At 44.5% G+C, this 20,387-nt stretch overlaps 1 protein-coding gene and 1 long non-coding RNA gene across 2 annotated transcripts in view; one reads left to right on the plus strand and one right to left on the minus strand.

Moving 5' to 3' along the window:
- Nucleotides 1-20,015, plus strand: part of MYO1E (myosin IE) — a 213,178-nt gene extending 193,163 nt beyond the window's left edge. The window contains exons 27-28 of the mRNA XM_011282905.4: nt 13,748-13,917; nt 18,923-20,015. Of these exons, the coding sequence (XP_011281207.2) occupies nt 13,748-13,917; nt 18,923-18,999 (247 nt within the window). The 3' untranslated portion in view covers nt 19,000-20,015. The remainder of the gene's footprint in view (nt 1-13,747; nt 13,918-18,922) is intronic.
- LOC111560817 lies at nt 1,261-8,215 on the minus strand. Its single transcript, XR_002742913.2, has 2 exons — nt 3,766-8,215; nt 1,261-2,263 (listed from the first exon to the last, which is right to left on the minus strand). It is a non-coding gene; the product is annotated as an uncharacterized LOC111560817 (long non-coding RNA).
- Nucleotides 20,016-20,387: the final 372 nt, after the last annotated feature.

The raw sequence follows: 20,387 nt of genomic DNA on the forward strand, positions 1-20,387 counted from the left end.
TCCGTGGCTCCACCATGATGGAGTTTCAGATGTGGTCGGGAGACTCGTGGATGCAATAGAGCAGTGCTGGGAGAGAGACAACAGCTCCTGCCATTCACCTCCATTTCCCATTACAAGATGTTTTTCCTGCCTTGTCAGCTTCCTTCTAAAGACCACAAAGCTTTTACAAGCTTAGCCATGTTCTCCTGGGGTTCCTCTTCCCCTGGCAAGTCTCACCTCATTTGGGCTCCAGATAGGAAAACACCTTAGTTTGGTACAGATGGCTGTCAGTAGAGATGATGCCACTCTACCCTGGATCTCTCTCCGCACCTACCCCCCACTTTTGTGTAAGTCGCTGCCTCCCACCAGTTCCAACGATCACGGCCTGCCTGATTGGCTTGATCAAAAGCAGTAGTTCTCCGACTTTAATGTGCACAGAATCACCTGGAGAACTCACTGGCCCACTTCCAGGGTCTGACTCAGTAGGTCCAGGGCGGTGCCCAAGAATTTACATTTCTATCAAGTTCTCAGCTGCTGTTGCTGCTGCTACTGATCCAGGGACCACATTTTGAAAAGCACTCCTCTAAAGGCATCTGTTCTCTAACTGATAAAGCCAGGAAAGATTCTGTGTACAAGTGAATTGAGAGGGTGCTGTTGAGGCAGAATTAAGTTTTTTTACTCCATAACCCAGACCTACACTATTCAGATGGATGGACCTAATGAAACTAATCAAACAATTCTTCCTGGGCCCGGGTTGAGGTTCGTGTCCCAAAGTAGGCCGAGAATTAAAATCAATCAATCAACAAAATGCATCAAATCTCTTAGCTCTGTCTGTCAGCTTCCTACTTGCATTGGCCTTGGCAAGCAAAACCATCTTTCCAGCCCTGCTTTGCAAGTTACAGACTTGCACACCAGCCAACTGCTAGCATCTGTCAGCCAAAGGCAGGCAATTTAGGAACATAGTGTCTTAACTGAGGCTGCTCCCTTCCAGCCCTCAGCTGCGTGGCTCCCTATTTAAGTCTTAGCGCACCCTTTGCCACCTCTGGGTCTAAAGATCAGGCGTACATAATGTGGCGTGGCGATGGCTATGAGGCTGGACAGAGAGGGCACCTTCACAGCTGGCTACCAGGCAGTAAGATTTTCCTGACCTTCTGTTGTCTGTTCTCTTAGTAGGCACACTGAGTCCAGGAGCTGCAAGAATCCCTTCTACCCTCCTCCTTGTACACTTAAATCTGCTGTAGTGCAAACATTCCTTAGAAAATCGTACTCTGGTCAAAGGTCTGAACTTTTTCTTCATATTTATTTTCTGAAACACATCAAGTGAAAATTAAAATCATTTCTAATGTGGCCAGTGACCTTCGGCATGCCTTAGACATTTCAGAAGCCTCGGGGTCACCTGCATTTAATAGCTCCTCTTGGCCAAGAAAACATGAGCTGCCTTCATTTCACAGCAGGTTGTCGAAGCAAACAGCAGACTTTGGGATCCCAAACTTAAGCCTTTCCATAAACACAAAAATTCCTGTAAAACGTCACAGTTCCAAACAGTGACCTTGAAGGTGCCAATCTATAAAGGCAAGGTTTCCGCGGTCTTTTGCTCCTCGGGCTTTCGTACTCTTGGGCTTATCTTTCCTTTCCCTCTCCCACCCCCAATGCACTTTTCTTTATAGACGTATTTAGCATAAGCAATCATTTCTTTTGGATCATGTAATGTGGATAAAATCAAATGGTATAATTAGCACCTCAAGTTAATTCAGGAAAGTCTTTGTCAGTTTATTTTAGGTTCAGCCAGGTTTTTTTGGAGAGAGCATGAAGCCTTTGCTAAATTAATTACCATCCCAACTGGATCCTTTACCCTTGGCTCGCCACGTTTGGGACATGGTGGCTATTCTTACTGTCGTCCTCATTGTTATTGTCCAGGGAAACTAGGAAAGATGTAGAGGGAATCGTTACCCTGCAGTCTCTTAGCATACCTTTTGAAATGTCTGAATCAGGTTCAAGGTCTTTCCTGAGAATCCAGAAAGAGAACAGGTTAAGCAAGAATCATACAAACATTTCATTCATCAGCCTTTGCTCTGATTTCATAGGAACACTTGATTTGCCAGTCACGTGTGCTTTTGGTTGTCCCTCCTATAGCTGAGACGTACATAATCTGACTCCATTTCATCACTGGAAGCATTAAAACCCAGACTGGAAATACCTTTTCTGTTGGCCTCTTTAATCCTGTGGTCCATTTCATGGGAGGGCAACTTCAGGAAATTTCAAGATACTCCAGAGATTAATCCAACTAGAAGTAGGAGAAATAGAAAAATATTGAAAGTGCTCAGTGGTTGGGCTTCTTGCCATACCACAAAGGGGGAGGGATCGATAGAAAAATTCAAATGCTGCCTGTATGTCTCTTGACAGGATTCTCCTAATGGAGTCATATTTTCAGGGGGCTTAAAATTTCCAACAAATGTCCAATAGCAATATTTCTCAACCCATAATCTACAGGAGCAGCAGCCGTATCCTGGCTGAGGCAGACATGAGGCTTAGGAATTCCTGGCATCCATTCCCACATTTCCAGTAATGTTTATAGATTCAACCTTTTGGAATACAGCATATTTCAAATAGCCAATGAAATAAAATGCCATTATTTTCCTTCTTGGAATTTCAAGACATAAATCTCACATCTGCAGAACCAAGCCGTGATCTTAGAAAGCTCAATCCCAGCTCCCCCTGGCATAGACTAGCTACACCCAGCCGCCCCAGAGGTGTGGGAGCTCTGAAACGTTCACAGAAGGTGGCCTGGTGGTGGGCAGAGAGCACAGGGGTCACAGTTGCAGGAACCGGGTTTCGGTCCCATTTCATTTGTCCGTTCCTTCACTGATTCGTTCCTCAAATATTTACTGAGCCACATGCCTTTTCTGTGCCACACGCTGGACACTTACCAGCTGTACTTCCTCACGTTTGGCACCTAATCTTTCTACACCTTGGTGTCCTCAACTGTACAATAGCAATAATAATACAATGTTAAAGCCCACTCCTCGGGGTTTCTTGATTAAATAAGGGCTTTGTAAACCACAAGCATGATGCAACTTGAAAGTTCATCTGTATTGGTTTTACTACTGTTACTCATGTCCTTCGGTCTTATAGGGAAATGTTAATATTCTTTTTTTAAAGTTTATGTGTTTTGAGAGAGAGGACACATGTATGCATGTGTACATATAAGGGAGGCGCAGAGAGAGAGGGAGAGAGCGTCCCAAATCCCAAGCAGGCTGTGCGCTGTCAGCACAAAACCAGAATTGGGGCTTGAACTCAAAAACCGTGAGATCATGACCTGAGCCAAAACCAAGAGTCAGACACCTAACCGACTGAGCCACCCAGGCACCCTGGATAATATTAATATTCTCCTAGGATCGAAAGGCGGCTTTAGTCTCAAGAACTCAAATCTCTGGACCCCTTGAGGGTCTAAGCTTCAGGCATTGCAGCTTTAACGGGGGAAATAGGTGGCCTAGGAAAGCCAGACAAGGGGACAAGTGAGGGAGACACCTTCCCCTTCACACACGTATGGAAGAGCTCTGCCGCTCGCTGTGGGTGCAGAGCAACAGCAAAGCAGCCGTGAGGAAAAGCTTGCAACAGACGCTCTGGCATTTGGACCATGTAAAAAAGTCCACAACCTCTTCTCCAGCTATACTACGACTCCATCTTTTTCTAGTTGAACATCCTCTGCTCCAGTCACCGTAACAGCTAACATCCCATGGAAAGTGACAGACGTTACCAGGAAAGAGCAAACGCATGAACACTCACTTTAGGGAGCCTTGTCACCATTGACGTCATTTGGGGTTTTGCTTTCTCATGGGCTTTCGGCATCTTGTGAGATCGAGCAGTTGTCTGTGAGGGTTCAAGTGTCAGTCGTTATCCTGAGGTCTCAGGGCAAAGGTCTTCCTCAGTCACTAGGACAGGACTTCTCTAGCAGCGTGGTTTTTCCAAAGCAGCCTGGATGGAAGGTGCTTGATGACTTGGGAAACCTCGTGGTGTGGGTTATAATGTGATGGCATCGGAGGTCTGAGGCCCAACTCCGAAAATGACCTGCTGTAAAAACAGGCTGCTGTAACTCGGTTTCTTCCTGTGTTTGTCTTCTTACTGGGGGAGAGATACGCTCAAGTGGGAAGTGTGTACAAATTCTCCCAAAATGATGGTCAAGCAGTAACAGGAAAACTGGATTACATTGTGCAGAAGTTACCTAGAAGGAGACAGTTTGCTCAGTGACATGGCAGTTTCCAACTACGTGTTAATATGTGTAACAAGAACACTTATTATTGAAATGGCAACAAGAAAAAGAACCGTTGCTGTGAGTCTGAAATTCTTGCTCCAACCCCCATTAGCCCAATGAAATGATTGTTTTTCTGACACGGTTTTCAATCCTGTAACGCTTAGTAGGCGTGCAAATGTCACGTGCCAAAATTACCTGAGTCCCGCATGTGTGTTACAGAACACATCCAGGCGGAGCACAACAGTGTGAGGACAGCAGTGTGCTGCTGAACGACTGGCTGTCCACACACCAGAGGGCCTGAGTCGTGCTCAGTTTGCCAGTTTCTACTCGCCATGGCCAGTGCCAGGCTACGGGCATGACCACACCGGCCTCGGGCTTGGGAAGAGATGTGCAGCCACACACCGTTACCGAGTGTTCCCACCAGACTTAAGCAACCAGACGTTTTTAACCTCGAGTGCAGAGACAGAAATGAAATGTAGCAAAATAATTAGGAAGGGTTGAGTGATGAGTAGTTTTTGCTTGTGCTTTTAATTTTGTCACTTGTAAGTGTGTTCCGTTTAATCTTTAACAGTGGCCGGTGTTTAACGACTCACAGAATTCCCGATGGCCTAACAACCCTCTCTCCTGGGCTGGACGAGCCAGTGCCAGCCGCCTGAGCGGGAGGGTCGTGTTTGCTGTGTGAGCAAGTCTGAATCCCTCCTTCGCTGCATTGACCAACCGCCCCTTGGCCGCAAGTGGAGGCTCCAGGCACCTAAAAGGCCTCATTAATCAATTTCTGGCAGCTCCTAGTCATGATCTCTCCCCATTATTGATTACACAGGATCGCCACCTAGTGATGCAAAAGAGATTGTGTGGGTTTAAGGCTGCATCGGTCTAAGATAGAGCTAGGAAAATGGCTGTCCCTCCCGACTGCTTTCTGCGATGGTTTCTGGGTCTGCAATGTGGTGAAATGTGGAGGCAGCAGTCTCTTCATCAGTACAGTCTTCCTGTGTACCATGGTACCTCTGACCGTAGAGATTTTGTTGAGAGCGCTCTAGAAAGCATTCTAAGAATTAGAAAAAGAACCTGGACCATTGCCCGAATCTCCCTTTTTTACAGATGAAGACGCTGATCCTTAAAGAGGTGAAGCGACATCCCCAAGCCACATGCCCGCCAGTGGCCAAACTGGGCCTCACACCTGGCGCACTGACTCTTCAGCCAGTGCAGTGTCCCTCCTACTCCTGCACACGGTCACTCCATGAGAATGTGCAGACTGAGGCCACGCAGTGTTCCTGGGCCTGGTGCCAGGTCCGGGGGCTAGAGTGGTGAGCATGAAGAGGCCGAGTCCCTGCCCCCATGGAACCTTTGGTCCTAAGAGCGAGTCAGCTGAATGGTGACATAGGTCCCTGGACTGCCACATGGACCCCCTGCTCTGAGCAGGTGTGAGCTGCCCAGGATGTGGTGGGGGGTTTGAAATGAGATCTGAAGGCTGAGAAGGAATTAGCAGTGCCGCTTAGGACAGGGGTGGGCCTAGGGGACATCAGACCAAGGGACCTCAAGGATTACTGGGGGATTTGGGTTCCCATGTAGGTCCTTGGCAAGTTGGTTTCAAAGGTCTGTGTGGCTGGAGCTCTGGGAGCCTTATGCGTCTGTTACTGTGACGTCTAGGGATGAGACCGGCAGGAAGTCCCAGGAACCTACAGTGGTCATTTCACAGGAGTGTTGTGAAATTAAATGAGGCCACGTCTGTGAAAATGCCTAGCACAGTGCCTTGCCCAGCACAGCCACAGCCCAGGCGAGTTTATATTTCATACAGCTATAGGCAGGGGTTCCCAGACAACGTCCCTTCTGCCCACACTCACAAGAGTGAAACCATGCTCAGATCTGAGAATGAGGCAGCAGGAACCGGCCAGCAAGATTTTGCTGTCACTGGCTGCCCTGCTGGAAGAGTTGTACTCCGTCCTGGTCACAGAGGACATTTAAACAGGAAAGAGCCAGACCATAGTGACCTAAGGGTTCGTTGTCTAAACAGACACTTCCCTGGGGGTGCCTCAGTGACTCCATCAGTTAAGCGTCCGACTCTTGATTTCCGCTCAGCTCACGATCTCACGGTTTGTGAGTTTGAGCCCTGCCTGGGGCTCTGCGCTGATGGTGTGAGGCCTACTTGGGATTCTCCATCTCCCTCTCCCTCTGCCCCTCCCTTAGCCACACTCTCTCCCTCTCAATATAAATAAACTTTAAACAGACACTTCCTTAATGCAAAATGCAGAGCTATTCCCAACCTCCACATCTATTCCCCATCAAACACAGTCTTCCAGTCCACCACTCTTGTTCCGCAGCAAACAATGCCCCATCTCAAAGCTGCCTGGACTCTTTATGCTCCCACCTGGGAAGCACAGTGAACCCCGTTTAGCCAAATAGTAAATAACCAGATGGTTTTACGTTGGTAAAGCGTGGGAGCCGCTGTCTGGGGCCTGGGACGATCAAGCCAACTGCTGCCAAGGGCCTACAGGGGAACCCAAATCCGCCAGTAACCCTTGAGGTTTTACCTTGATTGGGTTTTCTTCGATTTATCCTCTGATGCCTTGGGACCAAATACCACGCAGTGGCTGTGTTCAAATAGGTGTTTCAACAGTCCTCCCTACCTCCATCTCCTTCTCCAGCCTGCCCCGGTTCTGGGGCACCTGGTGTCTGCCGTCTCAGAGTGGCTGAGGTCACTCTGGGTGTCAGCAGTGTGGTGCTGAGCCAAAAGGGGTCTGTGTAAGTTACTTTTTTTTTTTTAAGCAGATTGTTTTGAGATACAATTTATATATCATTAAATCAACCTTTTTAAAGTACCATTCAACTGTTGGGGTTTTGGGTTTTTTTTTTTTTTTTTAATTTTATTTAAGTAATCCCTGTACCCAGTGTGGGGCTGGAACTCACAACGTGGAGATCAGGAGTCACATGCTCTACCAACTGAGCCAGCCAGCTGCCCCCATCAGAATCTAATTTTCGAATTTTCATCATCCCCAAAAGACACCTCCTTCCCATTAGCAGTCACTGCCTCCAACCCCCAGCCTCAGCCCCAGGCAACCACTAATCTGCTTTCTGTCATTATAGATTAACCTTTTCTGGATATTTCGTAAAAATAGAATCCTTTCGTTAAATTGGTTAAATGGAATTGTTTTCTCCGTCTTGTGTTCTCTAATCTTGCTGAACGTGTTTATTGGTTCTCCTAGTTTTTTAGTGCAGTGCATTTCTTAGGATTTTCTATATGCAAGATCATCTCATCTGCACATAGAGGTATTTTCACTTGTTTCCAGTGTGAATGCCTTTTATTTTTCTTGACTGATCGTTCTTGCTAGAGCTTCCAATGCAGTACTGAACAGGTGGTGAGAGCTGACCTCCCTGTTTTGTTCCTGATCTTAGGGGGAAAGCATGGTCTTTACCAGTAAAGATGATGTAAGCTAGAAATATGTGAACTGAGTGTCCTAACGCCAGTCAGGGGTCCTAAAGGTAGGAAGACAGCAGCGTGGCCTGTGGCAGGACATGAGGCTGGGAACCAGTGGGGACCACACCTGGCAGGGACTTTGTAGGCCTCATGAAGGGTTTTGGTCCATTTCCCAAGAGCAAGGAGAAACTGTTAGTATTTTTTGTGGAGGGTGAAGTGAACTAATAGACACTGAGTTGGGGGGATATTCAGGGAGCCCAGAAAGGAAACAACCGGACATGGAGGAGGAGGAAGTGCCAGGGCTGGGTCAGAGCTGGGGGCGATGGGCAGAGGAGCCAGGAGGTGACTCCCAGGACTGCTGCAGGGAGGATAGTCCTACATTTCAGAGCATCACCCAGTTTTGTCTCCCCACTAAGAGGCCCCCCTGGCCCCCTTTTCCCAAGGACAACACCCAAGTCCCAGTACTCTTGGGCCCAGAGGCCTTATCAACCTGCACTAACTAATGTTTGTAGGTTTCCTCCCTGGACATAAGAGAGTCCAAGTCTTCTCCTTCTATGAATATCTGGGGGGGGGGGGGGGGGGGGGGGGGGAGAGTGTGTGTGTGTGTGTGTGTGTGTGCGCAATGTTCCAATCCTGTGCCCTGCAACTGCCAGGCTGGTGGCTTCTCCCTCCCAGGGTATTCTAATGCACACCCTCCTCCACTCCCCCTTCCTTATTGTTGGGAAATCAGATGACTTCTGGTATGCAGGCTAATGGCTCTTATTAACCAAATGCTGACACATCCCTAATATATAGGTTGCTTAATTAAGAGCCTGCTTGCCTGGCCAGCTTTCAGAGAGGCAAGCACTTCTCTAGGAGGGAATGGGGATTTCCAGTGGACTAGGGAGGAAATTATGTCAGGCTAATCATCTATAAGATACTTTTCCTCCAGGATAAAAGAAAAGTGCTTGGTGGTAGGTGGGAAGATAGGGATGGGGGTTGACCTAAGAGGAATGGAGCCTGAGTAACCTTAGGGTTTGCTCCCTCCCACACAGGGTGCCCCCGAAATCCCACCCTGACAGGAACAGTCCTACCCCCCCCAGGTGGCAGCCAGTCCCCCCTCCCCACCAGATCTAATTCGCTCATCAGCACCCATCTACTGTCATGGGGCCGCAGCAAAGACAGAGCAGCTCTGGCCTCCTGAGATCACAGATCAAAACTGGGTGTGCTTTCCCTTCCAGGACGCAGGCCCAGGGAAAGACCCTCCCTTTTCCTTCTTCCTTCCACAGGTGTCAACAGCCACCAAGTGGAGTGCCACCCAATTCCTCTGAAAAGAAATCTTAAACGTAACTTTCTCTCCCCCCTTTAATTATTTTTTTAATTTACATCCAACTTAGCATATAGTGCAACAATGATTTCAGGAGTAGATTCCTTAATGCCCCTTACCAGTTTAGCCCATCCCCCCATCCCACAACCCCTCCAGTAACCCTCTGTTCTCTATATTTGAGTTTCTTATGTTTTGTCCCCCTCCCTGTTTTTATTTTTGCTTCCCTTTCCTTATGTTCATCTGTTTTGTATCTTAAAATCCTCATGAGTGTAGTCATATATTTGTCTTTCTCTAATTTTGCTTAGCATAATACCCGCGAGTTCCATCCACATACTTGCAAATGGCAAGATTTCATTCTTTTTGATTGCTGAGTAATCCTCCATTGTATATATACACATCTTTTTTATCCATTCATCCATCGATGGACATTTGGGCTCTTTCCATACTTTGGCTATTGTTGATAGTGCTGCTATAAACATTGGGATGCATGTGCGCCTTCAAAACAGCACACCTGTATCCCTTGGATAAGTACCTACTAGTGCAATTGCTGGGTCATACGGTAGTATTCTATTTTTAGTTTTTTGAGGAACCTCCATACTGTTTTCCAGAGTGGCTGCACCAGTTTGCATTCCCACCAGCAGTGCAAAACAGATCCTCTTTCTCTGCATCCTCGCCAACATCTGGTGTTGCCTGAGTTGTTAATGTTAGCCATTCTGACAGGTGTAAGGTAGTATCTCATTCTGGTTTTGATTTGTATTTCCATGATGATGAGTGATGTTGAGCATTTTTTTCTTGGGTCTGTTTGCCATCTGGATGTCTTCTTGGAGAAATGTCTATTTGTGTCTTTTGCCCATTTTGTCACTGGATTATTTGTTTTTTGGGTGTTGAGTTTGATAAATTCTCTATAGATTTTGGATACTAACCCTTTATCTGATATGTCATTTGCAAATATCTTCTCCCATTCCATCGGTTGGCTTTTAGTTTTGCTGATTGTTTCCTTCACTGTGCAGAAGCTTTTTATTTTGATGAGGTCCCCATAGTTCATTTTTGCTTTTGTTTCCCTTGCCTCCAGAGACGTGTTGAGTAAGAAGTTGCTGTGGCCGAGGTCAAAGAGGTTTTTGCCTGCTTTCTCCTCGAGGATTTTGATGGCTTCCTGTCTTACGTTTAGGTCTTTCATCCATTTTGAGTTTATTTTTGTGTATGGTGTAAGAAAATGGTGCAGGTTCATTTTCTGCATGTCGCTGTCCAGTTTTCCAGCACCACTTGCTGAAGAGACTGTCTTTATTCCATTGGATCTTCTTTCCTGCTTTGTCAAAGATTAGTTGGTCATACATTGGTGGGTTCTCTATTCTGTTCCATTGATCTGAGTGTCTGTTTTTGTGCCAGTACCATACTGTCTTGACGATTACAGCTTTGTAATACATCGTGAGGTCCGGGATTGTGATGCCTCCAGCTTCGGTTTTCTTTTTGAAGATTGCTTTGGCTATTCGAGGTCTTTTCTGGTTCCATACAAATTTTAGGATTGTTTGTTCTAGCTATGTAAAGAATGCTGCTGTTATTTTGATAGGTATTGCACTGAATATGTAGATTGCTTTGGATAGTATTAGCATTTTAACAGTATTTGTTCTTCCTATCCAGGAGCATGGAATATTTTCCCCCTTTTTTTGTGTGTGTCTTCTTCAATTTCTCTCATAAGCTTTCTATAGTTTTCAGTGTATAGGTTTTTCACCTCTTTGGTTATGTTTATTCCTAGGTATTTTATAGTTTTTGGTGCAATTGTAAATGGGATCGATTCCTTGATTTCTCTTTCTGTTGCTTCATTATTGGTGTATACGAATGCAACTGATCCTGTGCATTAGTTTTATATCCTGCCACTTTGCTGAATTCATAGATCAGTTCTAGCAGTTTTCTTTTGTGGAATCTTTTGGGTTTTCCATATAGAGTATCATGTCATCTGCAAAGAGTGAAAGTTTGACCTCCTTGTGGCCGATTTGGATGCCTTTTATTCCTTTGTGTTGTTTGACTGCAGAGGCTAAGACTTCCAATACTATGTTGAATAACAGTGGCGAGAGTGGACATTCCTGTCGTGTTCCTGACCTTAGGGGGAAAAGCCCTCAGGTTTTCCCCATTGAGGATGATATTAGCAGTGGGGCTTTCGTATATGGCTTTTATGATCTTGAGGTATAATCCTTCTATCCTTACCTTCTTGAGGGTTTTTTTTTTTTTTAATCAGGAAAGGAGGCTGTATTTTGTCAAATGCTTTCTCTGCATCTGCTGAGAGTATCATTTGGTTCTTGTCCTTTCCTTTATTGATATGATGAATCACATTGATTGTTTTGCAGAAATTGAACCAGCCCTGGATCCCAGGTATAAATCCCACTTGGTTGTGGTGAATGATTTTTTTTTTTTAATTTTTTTTTCAACGTTTATTTATTTTTGGGACAGAGAGAGACAGAGCATGAACGGGGGAGGGGCAGAGAGAGAGGGAGACACAGAATCGGAAACAGGCTCCAGGCTCTGAGCCATCAGCCCAGAGCCTGACGCGGGGCTCGAACTCACGGACCGCGAGATCATGACCTGGCTGAAGTCGGACGCTCAACCGACTGCGCCACCCAGGCGCCCCTAGTGATTTTTTTAATGTATTGTTGGATCCGTTTGGTTAGTATCTTGTTGAGGATTTTTGCATCCATGTTTATCAAGGAGATTGGGCTATAGTTCTCCTTTTTAGTGTGGTGTTTGTCTGGTTTTGGAATCAAGGTAATGCTGGCTTCATAGAAATAGTTTGGAAGTTTTCCTTCCATTTCTATTTTTTGGAACAGCTTCAAGAGAATAGGTGTGAACTCTTTAAATGTTTGGTAGAATTCATCTGGAAAGCCATCTGGCCCTGGACTTTTGATTTTTGGGAGATTTGTGATTACTAATTCAATTTCTTTTTCTGGTTATGGGTCTGTTCAAATTTTCTATTTCTTCCTGTTTCCAACTTGTTTCTTTTGTAAGCAAATGATGTAGGCTTAACCTGGTTTGTCCTTGATGAAAATGTTTTCTTCGTCCCTTTTTTTTTTTAATTTTCTTTTTTTAATTTACATCCAAATTAGTTAGCATATAGTGCAACAATGATGTCAGGAGTGGATTCCTTAGTGCCCCTTACCCATTTAGCCCATCCTCCCTCCCACAACCCCTCCAGTAACCCCAGTTTGTTCTCCATATTTATGTCTCTTCTGTTTTGTCCCCCTCCCTGTTTTTATATTAGTTTCCCTTCCCTTATATTCCTCTGTTCTGTCTCTTAAAGTCCTCATATGAGTGAAGTCATGATATTTGTCTTTCTCTAATTTCACTTAGCATAATACCCTCCAGTTCCATCCACGTAGTTGCAAATGGCAAGATTTCATTTTTTTTGATTGCCAAGTAATACTCCAGTGTGTGTGTATATACCACATCTTTATCCATTCATCCGTCAGTGGACATTTGGGCTCTTTCCATACTTTGGCTATTGTGGATAGTGCTGCTGTAAACATTGGGGTGCATGTGCCCCTTCGAAACACACCTGTATCCCTTGGATAAATACCTAGTAGTGCAGTTGCTGGGTGGTAGGGTAGTTCTATTTTTAGTTTTTTGGGGGAACCTCCATACTGTTTTCCAGTGTGGTTGCACCAGCTTGTATTCCTTTTTTTTTTCTCTAAATGCTTTTTATGAACATATTTAACAGATACTTGTTTCGGATATAAGTTTAAAGATCTCACAAGCTATAGCTCTATGCCTTTGAGACAATGTATGCATGGAGACTGGAGGCAATACAGTGTATACAAAGAATACATTTAAAGCTAGAAGATTCAGATTAGGATTCTAGTGCTAGAGCTGTTTTTCATCATCACCATGGGTGGGGGGGGATGCTACTGGCACCCAATGGCTAGAGTCCAGGAATGCTGCTAACCACCTGTGGTCCATAGGACAGCCCCACAACAGAGAATTATCTGGCCCCAGAGGTTAGTTGTACTGAGGTGGAGAAATTGTTCTGGTTAAATTCTTGCACCAGAATATTCAAAGTAGAGGGCACCTGGGTGGCTCAGTCAGTTCAGCATCTGACTTCATCTCAGGTCACAGTCTCAGTTTGTGAGTTTGAGCCCCACTTCGGGTAAGCCTGACTTCTCTCTCTCTCTCTCTCTGCCCCTTGTGGAATTCTGTCTCTCTGCCCCTTGCTCACTTACACCCTCTCTCAAAAAAAAAAAAAAAAAAAAATTCAAAGCAGCATTTTTTTTTTTTTTTGCAATAGTAGAAACTGGAATCATCCCAAACAACTATCAACAGTGCAGTCGATAAGTAAATTGTGACATAGTCATGCAATGGAAGAGTATAAGGCCATTAGAATGCATGGCCACTACATTCATGCATCACCAGGGTACATCTCGAAAATGGAGTGAGTGATAGAACATGATTCCTTTTATACAGTTAAAAAAAACAGGCAGACTACGTGTACTGTTTGGGGATACTTGTGTGTGTGGTAAAACCACAAAGAAAAACAGTTATTAATACAAAATGTAGGGTGGTGGTTGATTCTGGGAAGGACTGCTGTTGAGGAGAAACACCACATGCTTCTATGGCACTGGTGAAAAGTTCTGTTTCTGAAGTTGGGGGGGGGTGCATTTTTAATTTCAGAGAAAGTTTACAGAGTGGCGTATCTTATAAGGACAGAGCTGGATTTGAACTTGAGCAGGCTAGTGCTGGCCCCTTGCTCCAGACCACCATATGGTGCTGCCTCCTGTTAGGTCCCTTCTCTTACCTGCCTCCACTCTCTCCACAGTGTCCGGAGACAAACGACCAGTCGGCCTCCCCCAGCAGGGGGCAGACCCAAGCCCCAGCCCAAGCCTAAGCCTCAGGTGCCACAGTGCAAGGCTCTGTATGCCTACGATGCTCAGGACACAGATGAACTCAGCTTCAATGCCAATGACATTATCGATATCATCAAAGAAGGTAAGTGCATGGCTGGCTGAGACAGCGTCCTAAAAACATTCAGTGTCATTGCCATAAAAACTAGTTTAAACATGAAGGGAATTTATAGGTTCCTCTAACTGAAACTTGCAGCGATAGGCTAGGGCTTCATGCTCAATTTGATCAGGGCTCCAGCTATCTATCGATCGATCTATGAGCTCTGCTTTCTTTGTATTTGCTCCCTTCTTAGGCTGTTTTCCGTCGTGGCAATGAAATGGTTGCTATGCAAACAGATCAAATTGTGTCTGAAATCTGCTTTATCCCTGAAACTTCTCTTAGCCATTGGACAAAAGTCCTAGATTTTACTCTCATTAGACCCAGTTGCTCATGTGCCCATCCCTGAATCTCTAGCAAGGCAAAGGCTGTACCTGTGGTAAGTTAGGTGTGGCAGGGACTTCTTTGGAAATGGTTGTTAAGACTATCCCACCCAAACTTGGTGGCCTCCTCATAATGATGGTAGATGGAATGGAAGCCAGGGAGACAACCTGTAATATCTGTTATAAAAGTAGTCTGGGGGTGTCTGGGGGGCTCATTCGGTTAAGCTTCCAACTCTCGCTTTCAGCTCAGGTCATGATCTCAAGGTTGCAAGATCGAGCCCTGTGTTGGGCTCCATGCTGAGCATGGAGTCTGCTTAATTTTCTCTTTCTCTCCCTCTCCCAATCTCTCTTGGGAAAAAAAAAAAAAAAAAGGCTGTGAGCTTGGCTGAATGCCTTATTAATTTGGTAGAGAATTAGAATGTGATATACATATGACCAAACATTAGTGCTTATGGAAGTACTTTTAAAACGAGAACTCCTGACTTAGGATATTCAAAAACACCATGAAGGAAATGGCATTTGTGAGGAATGGGACAGAGAAGCCATGGAGAGCAGAAAGAGCAGGTCACTTTACAAAAGTAAGCCAACACTCAACCACGGTGCAAGATCTCTCAGGAGACAAGAGGAAGCCAGGAGTGGCCTGGTAGTGGAGGACCCTAAATGTCAGGCTGAGGAGGACTTGTGTACAGTGTGGAAGCCATTACGAACAGAGCAAGGACAAACTGAGTGAAACGGGCCTTGGTAAGACTAGCCTTTGGGAAGAGGTGGCCAGGACACACAGTTCCAGGAAGGGGGTTATTATCAAACTCCTTGATCACATGAGCTCATAGGAGACTTCTAGGTCCCTGGACTTACCTCCTTCTAAAAGACCTCTGGACATTATTTTGATCTCATCAAATAGTTTGATCTATCATGAAACTAGATAGCCATCTAGCTTGCTATAGATTTTAATATTTTAGCCATTTAGTATCCTTCCTCCAAAGTGTCGGAGTAGAATTAAGGGCTGAAATAAATGCTTAGTAAACACAAATAGAATTTTTATCACCAGCTTTGTTCAGCAAAAATACTGGAAATGACCAATTACCCAGTAACAAAGATTGGGTAAATAAGCTTTGCTATATCCATTTAGTGAACTTCAATGACAAACATTTTTATTAAAGATAATGATGCAATACTGTATTTACTGAAATGGAAAAATGTTCATGAGAAAAGGCAAAAAGGTTATATAGACTGTAGTCTCATTTTTGTAAGAATGGAAAATAGATGACTATATGCACGTATGTATGTTATATATAATATATAATATATATAAGATACCAAGTGGTCTCCTTAAATGTTGAATTTTTATTTCTTTTCAGTTCTCAATATTTCAGATTTTTCTAGAAATACCATGTATTTTGGGTATAATCAAAACAATTACATATTTGTGTCAAGTGTAGGGTCCTAGAAGTTCTCAAAAAATGCTATAAATTATCACTCTCATTTATGCAGTGTGGTGTGAGTGCAGGAATAGACATATAGATGAGACAGAATAGAATCCAGAAATATAGCCATGTGTATACAGATATTTAATATATGATAAATGTAGCATTTGAAACCAGGGGAAAGGATAGGCATTACTTTCCATTTTGATAAGAAAATAAAGTTCAAGCTCTACCTCATACACAAAATATCAGACTAATTAAATATCTAAATTATAAAAATCTTAGAAGGAAACCTAGAATATTACATTAATCTTTGGGGGTGAAAAGTCTTCCGATGGAGAACATCAAACCCAAAAACCATAGAGGATTTAAACCTCATAAAAAGGCTAAATTAAAATCTTCTGTATAGTGAATTGCACCAGCACAAAGTTAAATTATAGAAAACAGGCTAGGAAAAAACATTTTACACCTCTAAATAGCTCCCCCACATGAATAAAAAGACACAGTCCAGTCCAAAAGTGGACAGAGGCTCCTGAGACCGTGCATGGAGAGGTTCCCTACCCTTTACCCATCAGTGAAGGAGAGCTAACAACTCCACCCGTGACACCAGCAGAAGATTGAAATAAGATGCAGGTCACACTCCCTTTTCCAAATCCTTAAGTTCTGAGTTTTAGAAACCAGAGACGGTTAGAAAGTCGATAATGGTGTGTGTGTATAGGAGGTATTACCACCTATTAGGACACTTGGTGGTCCCAGGGCAACAGCCTGGGTCAAACTCAGCATCTCTGCTGTGCAACATCTGAGCATTCACCCTCTGTCGGAAGAGACATCATAAACAAACTCAGTTCAGGTCAGGTTTTGCCATCAAATGAATTACATGAGCCTTTAAGTTTTAAGAACTTTCTGGATTTGGTCATTGCAAATAGTTTGGACTATAGTATCTGTGGTAAGTCAGGGTGAAAGGTACCTTCTTTCATAGCTTACAGCTAGAATAGACTTGGGAAGGAAATTTAACACTTATTTATCAAAATTTTAAAACCCCATGTCAATATAATTACTTTGAATTTACATTTAACCACTTCCATCAAGATAAATCCTAAATAAATAAATATTTAAATGTATAAACAGAAGTCCTAGAAGTATGGGAGAATTTTCTTTTTTAATATCAGTGTGGGAAATATTTATAAAAGTGATAGAAAATCAAGAAGCTGTAAAAATATCATTTGCTTCAACTACTTAAATATTAAAATATAAAAAGTTAGTTAAAAATGGGAGGGGGGGATATTGCAACCCATATGACAAATCCACTAATATATAAAGAATTCCTAATTAAGAAGATAAACACCTGGGAGCCTGAGTGGCTCAGTCAGTTAAACATCTGACTTTTGATTTCAGCTTAGGTCATGATCTCAGTTTGTGAGATCAAACCCCATGCTATTAGCACAGAGCCCTATTTGGGATTCTGTCTCCCTCTCTCTCTGCCTCTCCTCACTCACTCACTCTCTCAAAATAAGTAAACATTAAAAAAAAAAGTAGGGACCAGTGGCACCTGGGTGGCTCAGTCGGTTTAGTGTACATCCTCAGCTCAGGACATGATCTTGCATCCATGGGTTCAAGCCTTGCGTCGGGCTCTGTGCTGACAGCTCAGAGCCTGGAGCCTGCTTTGGACTCTGTGTTGCCCTCTCTCTCTGCTCCTCCCCTGCTTGCGCTCTGTCTCTCAAAAAAATGAGAAAACGTTAAAAAAATTTTTTTTTAAATAATGGCCAACAACAGAGAAGGTGGCAAATAATAGTAAGTCATGCAGCTATTGGAAGAGAATATGGAAACTCTTTATAAACTGATATGAAATGGTCTTTAGTATATATTATTAAGGTTAAAAACAGTGCAGAATGTGTAGTTTGCTATTGTTTGTGTACAAAAGGGGTAATTTTTATAAATACTTGCTTTTATATACATGAAATATCTCTGAAAGTATAAAAAAAATATATAATATTGCATGCCTTCAAAGAAGGGATCTGCTCATGGTTCATGAGATTGAGTCCCATGGAGGGCTCTGTGCTGACAGCTGACAGAGCAGGGCCTGCTTGGGATTCTCTCCCTCTCTCTCTCAAAATAAATAAGCATTTTTAAAAAGAACGGATCTGGGTGGCTGTTGTTACTGTTTATGCTTTTGTACTTTTGAAAGTACATCTAAGAATATTACCTATTACAAAAATGAATCATATTGTCTTACAAAATAAAACGTCTGTATTCTTTGAAGGGACTTTTTTTTTTTTTAATGTTTATTTTTGAGAGAGACAGAGTACGAGCAGGGGAGGGGCAGACACAGAATCCAAAGCAGGCTCCGTGCTCTGAACTGTCAGCACAGAGTCCGATGCGGGGCTCTAACTCAAGGGCCGCGAGATCATGACCTGAGCCAAAATTGGCCGCTTAACCATCTGAGCCACTCAGGTGCCCCAAAAGGGCTATATTCTTTGACCCAGGAATCTATCCTACAGACCTACTTGCACATGGACATAAAGATATATATGTGAAAGTTTATTCCATCAATAGTGAAAAATTGGGAAAAAATGTCCATCAGTAAGGAAATGGTTCTATAAATCATGGCATACAGTGCAGCCCTTTAAAAAATGAGATACAAACATGGAAAGATGATAGCGATTAAGTATTGAAAAGCAAGATGCAGAATAGTAAGATACAGAATGGCTGTTTAAGATGAGTGTGTGTACAGTTAATATCATAGAGGAGGGTCTGGAAGAACATTAGCACATACTTCTCACTGGTGGAGGGTCTGGCATTAACGTGGGAAGTGTTGGGCATCAGTTTCTCCCCAGAGTAGATTCTGCACTGGAGGAAGGAGCGGGAACGGTGCAGTGGAGGAGTAGCCCCCCATGACGAAAAGTTGGGGTGGGGGGGGCAGGACCATCCCACCACAACCCACCAGCCTCCCGTGGCCCCACCACGCACTGGGGCTGCCAGGCCTAGGCCCTGAGGGGCAGTCAGGCAAAGCCTCAAGGTGCAGGAGCAGGATCTTCCTAGAACGGGGCCTCGAGTGCTATGTCTGCCGAGGGGGAAGGGCTCCTTTTTACAACGGACTCTTTCATGTAAAAGAAAATAAAGAAGGAAAAAGAACGTAGAAGGAGCCAAACCACCTTTGCCCTGTGATGCGCCCACAGGACAGGGTGTGTTTGGCCCAGGCACAACTGCCTTGCTCACCCTCACTTTCGCCTCCTCTGTCTCCTGCAGATCCTTCTGGCTGGTGGACGGGTCGACTACGAGGCAAGCAGGGCCTGTTCCCCAACAACTATGTGACCAAGATCTGAGGCGCACAGAGACTCTAATGCACAGGCAAAGGAGCTCCAGACAGGGAAGGGGACATTTGGGGGCTCTCCTTCTGATCCATAGCGAGCAATTGCTTCCTTCTCCAAGGCCTGGAGTTTCTCTGGCACCTTCCCCATGGAGGACATTGAAAAGCTGGGTTGGGGACAGGGAGTGTCACTGCATAAATGATCCTAAAAGGTAGCTTCTTCTTAGGAGCCCAGGAGGGCAAAACCACCACCCACTAAGATTTATTTATTGTATTTAAACCTGGTGAGAGGACAGGCGAGGTCCACTTGGACCTTGTTGGCTCTATCAAAACAGCACCCCGCTCGCTCACCAGGCCCAGGGAATGGCTGTAGGCGGCCGCTGACAAGTGCCTTTAGTCAAAGAGCACATTTATTTCCTCCCTCTTTTCCTTACCTGACACACACATTCCTCTCTGCCACTTTCCTTCAGGGAGGACCTGCCCTCTTTGCAGGCCGGGCTTGACATGAGCGGGCACTTCCCATGCGAAGGCCAAGGGCCAGCGTGGCCTGCTGAGCCCGCAGGTGCAGAGGGCAGCTGGTTTACACTTTGCCGGGACCCATCAGGCTGCCAGGCTAAGCAGGGGCTGGGCTGTTGGCCTTGCTTTCTCTGGGTCTTCAGTTGGAATGTGGCTGGCCCATGTTGGTTTTGTGTTTAATGCTGTACCTATTATAAGAAGGATCTCTTTTTTTCAAGCTGTACATTTATAAAAACAGATCATATACTGTATATATAAAAATCTCAAGATGGTAGCAACATGTATGAATGTACTAAGTAGTATTCCACTGTACTTATTCATAAGGTAGGTTTTATTACAAAACTCCCACCAGGTACTTACAAATGTGCACTACTCCTTTTCAACTATAGAATCAGTGTTACTGCTTTCTAGCCCAGCCCCTGCAAACCCTTCCCAATCCTTTCCCCGTAGGTAATTTTCCTCTGCCCCCTGTGCCCCTCCCCTTAACTCCTAAATAAATAAAGGAATCATGAACTACCTGTTCTTTTGTGACATTTGTTATAGGGTAAATGGTGTCCCCCACCCCCAAAAGACATGGTGAAGCCCTAACGCCTGTGACCTCATAATATGACCTTATTGGGAAATACAGGGTCTTTATAGAGATGATCAAATTAAAATGAAGTCATTAGGGTGGGCCCTGAGCCAATATAACTGGTGTCCTGATAAAAAGGGGACATTTGGACATGCATGGACACGCGGAGGGAAGATGATGTGAAGGAACAGCCGTCTACAGCCAAGGAGAGGGGCCCGGCCCAGATGCGCTCCCTCACGGCCCTCAGGAACCAGCCCTGACCACACACAGATCTCGAACTTCCAGCTTCCACAGCTTGTAAGACACTGAGTTTCTGC

This window comes from Felis catus, chromosome B3 (genome assembly GCF_018350175.1).
Source record: "Felis catus isolate Fca126 chromosome B3, F.catus_Fca126_mat1.0, whole genome shotgun sequence".
Lineage (NCBI taxonomy): Eukaryota > Metazoa > Chordata > Mammalia > Carnivora > Felidae > Felis > Felis catus.